The 10,694-nt window shown below is 26.7% G+C and overlaps 1 protein-coding gene across 4 annotated transcripts; it reads right to left on the bottom strand.

The window, feature by feature from the left end:
• Positions 1-1,196: 1,196 nt before the first annotated feature.
• On the bottom strand, positions 1,197-9,810 carry LOC140672994 (cytochrome P450 4C1-like). Of its 4 annotated transcripts, none has more exons than XM_072905533.1 (13): positions 9,663-9,808; positions 8,385-8,679; positions 7,089-7,198; positions 6,752-6,842; positions 5,957-6,142; positions 5,280-5,373; positions 4,493-4,595; positions 4,208-4,307; positions 3,886-3,992; positions 3,710-3,778; positions 2,588-2,756; positions 2,020-2,199; positions 1,197-1,945 (listed from the first exon to the last, which is right to left on the bottom strand). In XM_072905533.1, the coding sequence occupies exons 2-13, from the start codon at positions 8,536-8,538 to the stop codon at positions 1,779-1,781; spliced, it is 1,530 nt and encodes a 509-aa protein (XP_072761634.1). In that variant the 5' UTR covers positions 8,539-8,679; positions 9,663-9,808; the 3' UTR covers positions 1,197-1,778. The 4 variants fall into 4 exon arrangements, with proteins under 4 accessions (XP_072761634.1, XP_072761633.1, XP_072761635.1 ...); XM_072905532.1 differs by having other exon boundaries at positions 1,198-1,945; positions 8,385-8,603; positions 9,663-9,810; XM_072905534.1 differs by lacking the exon at positions 8,385-8,679 and adding an exon at positions 7,502-7,700 and having other exon boundaries at positions 1,198-1,945; positions 9,663-9,800.
• Between the last annotated feature and the right edge of the window lie 884 nt (positions 9,811-10,694).

The raw sequence follows: 10,694 nt of genomic DNA on the forward strand, positions 1-10,694 counted from the left end.
TTATAAAGAACATATAAAAAAGGAGATATCACAAAAGTAAGCTTATTTAAAATAGTTGTAGATAATCTTATTGGAGTATTTTGAATGTATTGAAACATGCTAATAAAAGAATACATTTGTATAATAAGTACTACTTTTTTTATTTCTAATCAACGAAATTTGTTCATGTATTTATTTAAACTATCAAGAAACAGCCGGTTGTTTCAATTTTTTAGTAGATTTATTCGTCAGTCACTTATTAGGTAAATATCATATCTACATGTTGAGTTTTTTACCGAAAGATAATTTTACTCATTATTTCAATTACCGAATAAAAATATTTCTGGATAACAATTTAACTCGTAGAGATAAATTTTATCAATAAATAGAACCATAGTTGCTAATATTTATCTGCAATAAATCTACCAAAAGTTGGTACATTCTATATAATTGATTAATATCTGGCAATATTACTAAAATTTGGTAATTTAAAATACTGTGAATTAGGTAGGCTAATAGATTCTACATATTCTCTATATTCTCTTTTATTATTTGTCGCTGGGGGTTTGTACGTTTCTTGATTTTGATTAAATTTTATACTTATGTATCTACATATAAAAGTATCAAGAGATCAATAATTTATCGAAAGATAATTAGTTTATATTTTATCTATCCACAATATTATTTAGAATTCTCAAGAAAATACCAAGTTTATAATACATCGTTGTAGCAAATAAAACAGACTTATAAAGAAAAATTTTAAAATTTTTAATTAATTAAAAAAGAACGAGCAAAGTTCGGTTCTTATCAAAAAATCTGTAATATTTATTTTATTTTTCACAAAAGCATCTTGTCCGTATTTATTTTCGTTAATCGTATAAATATGTGATATCAGGTTCTAGACTTAAAATACATTTATTTGGAAAAACATTTTGTATAATAAGTAGACATGCTAATTACATTTAAACGTGTTCTTGTTTAAACATATAATAGCGAGCTCTTGTTTTTTTCCACAATTTTTCAGTTCTCTAGCTTTGAAATATCATCATTCGCGATCAATCAAAGAGTGAAGATGAGGAGACGTGTCTACGAGACAAAACACACTTGTGTGTCTCGAGATAAAAAATCACGCGACATGTTTACAATGTACATTTTATTTATAATGTTAAACATATACAAAAACAATACAATGTGTATTTGTTTATATTGTTGAACATATAAAGTGCATGACGACTTTCTTTTATTTTTGCAATACATCTACTTCTTACACTTTATGATATCTGTGTTAATTTTATAGTTGTTTGCATCTAATTAAAATAAATCTTATATAAACTGGACAAAAAGGACGTATTATTATATCAGTTTTCAATCGGATATCCTTCAAATATTTAACGGGCTCCAAAAAAAATAAAAAAATTGCTAATAAAATAATAAATAATAAAAAATAAATAATAAATATAATAAATAATTGCTTTTTAAAATAACTGATTATAAGTTTCTTATTAACCAAAGCAGATTTAAGGAATATAATTATCATTTTAATGATTTACTTTCTCATGATTTTCAAAGTGCTTTATGTTTGAAACATCACCGTCCGATTGACGCTCGAAAAATAAAGAAGAGGATATGCGAGGAATATATTCGTGTATTCCAGGACAAAAAACCACGTAACATGTTTACATAAACTATGTATATCTTCTTGATAATAATAAACGTATAATATGCGTAATAATTATTTTTCATTTTTATAATTAATCAAATTCTTATACTTATATGATATCCGTGTTAATTTTAAACGGCTATTTGTGATTAATTGGGATAAATTTTATATACAACGGACGAGAAGGACAAAGTAATAAATCGGCCTTTAACTGTAGATTTTTTAAGTAATCTACAGGTTCCAAGTAAAAATTGTGCACCAAAGATGCTATTGTAGCCTTCAACTCGAGCAGAGCGAATCGTTGACCTATCATGAAATTCAAAGTTTATCGACACTATTAAGAATTATCGATACGAGCACAAACGAAAATAACAAATCACCTATACAATTTCTCGGTCCTGCGCTGAACGGTATATAAGAATATGGATGACGATTCTGTATTCTCTCCGGCAAGAATCTATCCGGATCGAATACTTCTGGATTTGGCCAAAAATTGGGATCTCGGTGAACTCCGTAGATATGAAGATGTATGTTCGTTCCAGCAGGTATGACATATGAGTCTGAAAGACGTATTATAAAATTACAGAATATTGAAATTTACCTAAATGAAGATTTCTTTTAAGAAAATGTACATAATATTATATTTTTAAAATGTTAAAGCATTTAAACTTATTTTACATTCGATAATATATACTTCGTGTATGTAACAATATGCAACAAAACATGGATTACATAATTTTATATGAATTTTGTATGAATCTGAATTATATAATAAAATTACAAAATATTGAAATTTACAAAAATATAAAATTAAAAAAAAATTAAAGATACAAAATATTGGTATTTTTAAAATCTTAAAGCAATTTAATTTATTTTACGTTTGATAATTTATACTTCGTGTAATATTACATGTCCAAAAATATATAGAGCAAAAAAGTAATGCATTACGTAATTTTACATCTTCGGCAGCTTTTCGAAATATTATAAACACGCTGGGATACAAACGTAGCGCTTCCTTTAAACATCTTTCTAAATATGACAAATTTTGCAACGCTCTCATCGTTAGTTTCCCTCCGTTCTCTTGCATCACGGTATCGACTTCAACCCTTACACGTTCCTGCGTCATTGATGATATTTAAATTGTATTGTTTAATATCTGGTTTATATGTACATACATTCATATAATTTCTTAATAAAATCAAAAGAAATATTTTATATTTATTTTAAAAATATTTTTTTGGGTATATATGTAGAAACTAATGTACATACAAGGTATCTCGAAAATAAATGTCAAAACTTTAAAAGAGTGAGAGATTGAATAAAGTGAGAAAACAAGTGTTTTAGTAATTTGCTCGGTTTTTTACGCTTTGAAGAAAATCGCAAAAACCCATGTTGGCCCATATTCAACGAAATTAGAATATGTATGTGACAGATGTAATTAATTATTCGCTTGTAGACTTCTGATGAGTAACTGTAATTAATTCATAGTAGAAAGGCATAAATATAAACAAAAACAAATTACAGTAGCAGGCTACAATAAAGGATGGTCTAACCAACTATATTCAATATTGTTCTTTAAGGTCAACTATGATTGCTTAATTTTTTGTGGCCCACGATTTACAACACTTATTGTAAATGGCTCTTAATTCTGCGGTATCGCGTATTTATTCACAATTCTCTAACTTTATTTTTTAAAAATTTTAATTCACTCTTTTTTTTAATTTTAATGTTCCATAACTTTTACTTTATGGTACTTTTTGATAAATATAATAATTGTAGTATCGTTATATATTTGTGATAAAACCGTTTTTGTTTATTTTTCTTTTAATTTTGTTCAAAACGAAGCAAAACCGAGCGATATTTTGTAAAGGAGTTTTTTCTTAGTTTGCATCTTTTATATGATTTTGAAGTTTTGATATTTAATTTCAAGACATTTGGTATATAGAAAATATACATCGCAACAAAAACTTGATATCAGTACTATAAATCTGTACTATAATTATCCGTACAAAATTTTCAGTTAAAATTGTAATTTAAATAATATATTGCAATAATATTGAAAAAAAGTACCTGAATATCTTTGTGTTCAGCTAATAGTAATAAAGCAAACATCATATTCCTCGCTGTAGTATCGTAACCCTGTAATCATCGTCATTAATTATTGTATTATTGTATTATGTATAACGTAATACAATTATACATGCTTAAATACACTAAACGAAAAAAAAAAGATTACTGATACGTACTTCAACCATAAAGGTATCAACTTCTTCTCTAATGTCTAAATCAGTTAATAAACCTTCTCGAGATGCCGCTATTAAAAGGTCCAACATAGCCAGCCGCTTTTTTTTAACTTTTTAGAAACATAAACAGCAAATTAGCTCAATCTCATTTTTGCATTCTTTAATTAAAATTATTCTTGTATAAAGGTCAAACTCTATTAGAAATAATAATGATTTAATTTTACGACAGACATAAGCTATATCATTACGCGAGATTACGTATGTTTACTACAATAATTTTAAATTACGCAAACAGGCTTAAATTAGAAGCTGATTTCTTACATACTTCCAAACACTTCGACATCATCTATCTCTTTGTCACTTTCAAGATTTTTCAAGTATCGACCATTGGTGCGTTCGTGATAAAGTTTTCTTTCCGCAATGATCTAGACATACAAGTACGGTATTAATTTTTTGTACTTAATAACAATAGCCCAATATTAACAGCATAATGTGCTATAAATATTTTTGATTAATCATGTAATTTTACGATACGAAGATTATAAGGTTTCTTATAATATTACGCAAAAAAAGAGTTTAAAGGATTGAAATAACATGATTTAAAACGTACTTTTTCCGTAAATCCATGCAATATTTTCAAGAGTTTTTTTTGCTTTCTTCCTTGTGGCGATAACGAGAATAACAAATCGTTATAGAACCAAGGCCTAAAAACTCTAAAACGTAATTCAATAAAATTATATAATTCTAAAAATGATGTAATTGTGTAACAGCTTTATTTAAAGTTAGCGTAAATATTTAAAGTAAACTATAAGTGATTATAGAGAATATAAATAAAATTTATCTATGGCTGCATTCAGCAGAGAAAGTAAATCAGTGATTCTTTATTGTGATTGGTTCTTGCATTTAGATCTATGTTGGATCTAAGTGCAGAAACCAATCACAATAAAAAATCACTAAGCGCTCACTAATTTGCTTTCTCTGATGAACGCAGCCTATGTTACGATAAAAATATAGCATTTCTTAAAACATTAACCATTTATTTTAACTAAATTAGATTAAGATAGATTCTTTGATGTAAATGTAATTTCTCTATAAATTTTATTGCACAATTTATTTTTCTTAATTTTTGAATATTTTAATGTTTTCAATATTTTTACCATTTAAAAGATTACAATATTATGAAATTAAACATTTAGCAAGTACAATATTTTGATTGTTAATAACTGGTAATAAATAGAATTTCTGTTTTACACTAATTGTTCATACTAATTTTAGCTTTATATGATTATTAAATAATTAATCTATCTTTCAAATTGTATACATATAATTGCATACATAATTATAACATAAAGGAGAGATCATAGGAATCATACAATTATTTACTAAACATTAATTACCTATAAACTATCAGTTGCATTATATCATTTATCGCATTTCGATACTGTTGCTGAAACGTACCAAGGTTTTGCAGAGAAATGCCCATAGCAGTTTCTACAAGTGCATTTATTATATAAGATCGCATATAAGTCAAAGATTATTACAGCTGAAGATTTCATATATAACTTTAAGTATAAAAAGTTTGAATATTACCTAGATAGAAATACATGATAATCGCTTTTCACCATAGTGTGATCGTCATATTAGTAACTTTAACTTAATACCTTTTTGAAGATCATTACATGATTAACATAATATGAGCACAAAATGTACACAAATGTGTATGATTTATACAATAATTATACATCATATGATGACATATCACGTTTTATCACAATGTGATGATCGTCATAATGTTATCACATGAAATATATTTCTGACATCATAATGTGACTGCGCTTTGAGCAGCATATACACACGCATTTGTATGCAATTTCTTAGATAATATTATACAATATATGTATGCATGCTGAGCACAATATGATAATATATATCATTTTTCTATCTAGGTATCTATTTTCATTGGACTGTCGGTGTTTTGTGTTAGAATGAATTACCTTTTTATCTCAAATTATGATAACTTAGAATGAAATCCTAATACGAACACAGGACAATGGAAATTTTACAAAAGCCTTACCGCATATCGCATTTAACGTATGTTCACTAACAAATGATGATAAATCTTTTACAACTATTCCTCCAGCATCCTTCAACGATTTTGTCATGCAATTGCTCTCTTTAATTAAGACATCCACAAATTGATTTAATATATTGAAATGAAAGGTAGGTGTTAATATCTTTCGCCGTGTTTGCCATTTAGTGCCTAAAACAAAAACAGTATAACGTAAAATTATATGATAAAAAATTTTAATAATATTATATAAAATTTTTTCCTACTTTAATGTTTAATTAATAATGTTCAATTTATAAATAATATATTAATTATCTTAAATTTATTTTTTTGTCGCAAAATTCATTTTTTTAATTTTTTAAACTTTTTTTTAATAAAACTTTGACTGTAAAAGAATTAATAAATATTAACGTAAATTTAATTGTTAGTTTGTAATTAAAGCTTTATAGATTGGGAAATAAAAATAATTTATTCAAAGTATATTACGTGCGCACGTGTAGTAGTGCTTATAATTTAATTAAAAAATTTTAATTAGAATATCTGTTGTCATTGTTATTACTGCTGTTTGCTTGAGAATACATGTATCACAGCAAAATTATTCATTATTAAAATCTTTACTTGTAAATTTCTTTTAAATTTATTAGTTTTTATAACGAAAAAGTTGTATAAGTTCATTATTTAAACGTATAAGATAATATTTAAGTCTAATTGTAACGTTTTATTGGATTTTCTGTGATGGAGACAGATCGATAACAGACTGTAATAGTAAAGAGCATGTATATGTTAATTTCATTACGTTACCTGTGCTGGTAAGAAGACCTGTGCCTAACCAAGGAAGTAACGTATCATACCAATGACTTTTCTCAATGTGCTTAGTGCTACTTAGTATCGTCTGAAATTACCGAAAACATCTTAAGAAAAAACATCAGTTCATTGTGTCACTCCATCTTAGATACACAAATAATTTATTAATTATATCTCAAATTTTTATTTAAATTTGGTTGAGTATTAATGTTTTTTTTTCATTTTTTATAATTCTTTTTTTTTACAACCAAAAATCTTATAAGGCGCAATATTTTTAATTCTAGCTAAATCGTAATTTTATGTCTTCAAGAAAAAAATCAATTTTTTTTATTACCTCCACATCATCTGGATGACGAATAGAAACAATAGGCATGAAGAAAAGCCAGATTTTCAAAATGGGATAATATTTATTAGTTACTTTAAACAACAATTTCATTAGCTTTTCTAAAAATATAATATAAATATATAAAATTGTTGAGGAATTAATTTTGTCATTATTTTTATTGTTACTATTACTCAGATATTGAAAACATACTATAATAATAACTAGGAAAATGTATTGCAAATTGATAATGCAAAAAGTGCTAAGATGAATAATCTGTATGCAATAAATGTTAATAAGTATTTCAAAGTTGAAATTTGTGAATTTAACTTTTAATTGCATGTGCACGAATGACGAATCGTTTGTCTATTAGAGGAACTAGGTAGTCGAAAATTGATTATTTTTATAGCATTTCTCGAAAGTACCGTTCTTCCTGAATAATATGCCGTTTGTTTTATATCAAAATTCGCAAAATTGTGAATTTGACAGCTAAAAAGGTCGAACGGTGCTCGGACTCGAATTCTTCAGATTTTGCCCGGTCGCAGGTAGGTGATTCTGTAGCTCGCTGACCGCTTTTCCAAAATTTCCCTTTTGTCATTTCGGATTATTTTATCGTACTTCTCCCTTGGGAAAGTTTAGAATCATTAGAATCATCTTATTACTCTTCCGGAGCTCATTGAGCAAGGTATGTATTAGTAATTGTACTTTGAAATGTATGAAAATCTTTAAACGTGTTTTTCTCGAAACTTATTTTCTCTTGGTTTTTCCCTAATTATGAAGAAACGGAGGTTCAAATCGGCTTGGAAAAATTACAGATTGTATAAAACATGTAATTTACCGCTGAACCTCCGGTACATTCTGTAAAAATTCGAGTTTTTAAAAAAAAAATTCATAAGTCGCGGTTTTATGGACAAAAATTTTTCGTTTTCAAAAAAATTGTCGTTTTTTGGCCACCAATTTAATAATTTTGTTTTTATTTTTTTTTATAGATCCAGCGGAAAATTACAAGTATAAAAAAGAATATCCCGCAAGAAAAATTAGATTACCTCATCTGTTAAAGGTTCTACCACGGAAAAACCAGAAAAAAACGTTGAAATGTTCACTGTTGTGTCATGCCGGTTTTTAAATATATATACATTTAATGCCAACTTTTTTTCAACCTATATGATAGCAATAAACATTGGATAAAAGGATACATCTGTATTTGCTTACATTTCTTTACAACCGAGTCGCAAAGAAAAGTTTTATTACTACAATTTCGACTGCCTAGTCCCCTTAATGTCAATAAATTAGAAATTTTATATTTGCCTGCTGAAATTTGGACTTGCAATACATAGCCAAGAAACGGAAGACCTCGTGGTCCCGGTATGAGATTAATAAGTCGTCCATTTCTTCCATAATGCACATAATAATTCCACACCAGTAAAATAAACATAAATAATAACAATATGGTGATAAACATTGTTTCCTGATGTGATATTCTTGACCAGTTAAGCTTTATCTTTTTAACTTCCTGTTTCTACAATCCTTTGGTTGCACGTGTGAAAAGATAAGTAATATTTGTTTACAACAAAACTGTTATAATTGTCTTGATATCCTAAGTCTACGAGAAAGAAAGAAAAAGAGTGAGAAAGAGGAAGAGCGGGGAGAGAGAGAGAGAGAGAGAGAGAGAGAGAGAGAGAGAGAGAGAGAGGGAGGAAGAGAAAAGGAGTGTCAAAGACAGAGAGAAAAATCATTGAAATATCTTAATCTTATAAATTTTACATAGTTAATAATTTTGAAGAGTTATAAATAATGTGATAAATTTATTCATTATAATGAAAAAGATATCGCTCGCCTAAATTATATAAAAAAATTTTTATCGTTTATTGTTTATAATTATGTTGCTATTTATAACATATAATTTCTTAAGATTCTAAAATAAAATTGCAAAATCTGATCATTGCTTCATAGTATCAAAATTAGGTCGAGTATTAATTTTATTTTATTATCTAAAAAATGTATCAATTGTTTTAACATTGTTATAATTTTATTTATTATATAAATATATAAAAAGAAACGCTCTTAAGTGATCACATCCTAATGTCCGTTTAAAGTTTAGTTCTGTGCAAATTTGTGTGTGCGTATATATTTTAAATTTATAAATATATTTTTATTGATGAGCAAAGATAGTGTTGCTATGTAATAAACGGAGGTGTTATTTCAGCACTTGCACACTTCAACAAGGAATTAATTTGAAAATTTTATCACGTTATATTACAAATTTATTATCACGTTACACACACAAACATTGTGTTTTGATATAATGTACAAATTATATAATTATCAACAATTATTTAATAGCGTTCTTTGTTTTGTTCATCTAACTGTTAAACATTTGCGCAAAAAGAATATAATACGTTTAATAAGATTATAACAATAAGATTATAATAATTAAACAAAGTCAACAACTTGTATTATTAGAAAACAATTATGTATAAAAATCACGCACTTACATACTCTAATTACATTATTAACTATAGTTTAAATGTTGCAATAAAATTTTATAAAGTTTTACTTTACATAAAAAAATATTAAATCAATTACCTGATAGATTCTTTGAAGCGACGCGACGGTTCAATTCAAACACCACTCAAATGTTTAAAATGTTTTAAATAAAATTACAAATCTTTTCAACCGGATACTTGCTAGTACAACAATCTCCGCGAACTGATAATTCACATCTGAGGCTTACTTATAATATCTCTAGTTCAAGGACGCATTAATAAGAATCAGAGTCTCATACTTGAGAGACAAGTTGAATAATCTCATTTTGATTAATGACTAAACAACACATTTGATAAATGTTTACTTACACTCGGCTTTTTTCGTTTTTATACATGTTATCGAGGGTACTTTCCTAATCGTTTGAATTTTGTATCTGTTTTGTCGTCTCTCTCTCTCTCTCTCTCTCTCTCTCTCTCTCTCTCTCTCTCTGTTTGTTTTAAAAATATATAAATTTGAAATAATATTTTTAGAAAAAGAAATTTAGTCTCAATAATTTTAATCAAGACATATGTTTTCAAAATTATTCATAAAATAAATGTCTCAATGATTTTAACCTCGATATATGTTTTTAAAATTTTTCATAAAATAAATATATGAACAGGGGAGGGGCTTCGCTTGCATCTCCCACCCTTCATATCGAAAAAATACAATTTTCCAACCTGTTCTTTTTTTGAATATTAAAATCATTGCTTACACGTTTACTAAAATATTGATAAAACTTTACTGTTTGTAATATTAGTTTACATCTAAGGAAAAGCATTAAAATTATGAAACTTTAATTTATGTCTTCTAAACTAGATGCCTTTTCTCACTTTATAATTGCCAAGAATTACTTCCGAAAAACAATTTTTTTTTACAACAACGTATCTAAGTGGCGACAAAATCGTGAGGTATAATCTTTTATACAGTTTTGTCAAAATTATGACAAAATCGCAAATCTCAAGAACCAAACGAGTGGGTTACAAAATTCAGCAGTGTATTACTCAGGAATATATTCTCTATAATACATATATGTAATAATGAAAACAATCTGAGCTGTGTAAATTAAACATTTACTATACATTTTTATGC

Source organism: Anoplolepis gracilipes, chromosome 14, assembly GCF_047496725.1.
Source record: "Anoplolepis gracilipes chromosome 14, ASM4749672v1, whole genome shotgun sequence".
NCBI classification, from domain to species: Eukaryota; Metazoa; Arthropoda; class Insecta; order Hymenoptera; family Formicidae; genus Anoplolepis; species Anoplolepis gracilipes.

Bases quoted from the DNA above. Each gene is read 5' to 3' on its own strand.
- LOC140672994 (XM_072905533.1), bottom strand. From the start codon at position 8,538: ATGTTTATCACCATATTGTTATTATTTATGTTTATTTTACTGGTGTGG. The intron at 6,143-6,751 runs GTAACGTAATGA...TTTTTGTTTTAG, and splicing joins AGGTCTTCTTACCAGCACAG to GCACTAAATGGCAAACACGG. The intron at 2,200-2,587 runs GTAATGCATTAC...TACGTCTTTCAG, and splicing joins TGCCGAAGATGTAAAATTAC to ACTCATATGTCATACCTGCT.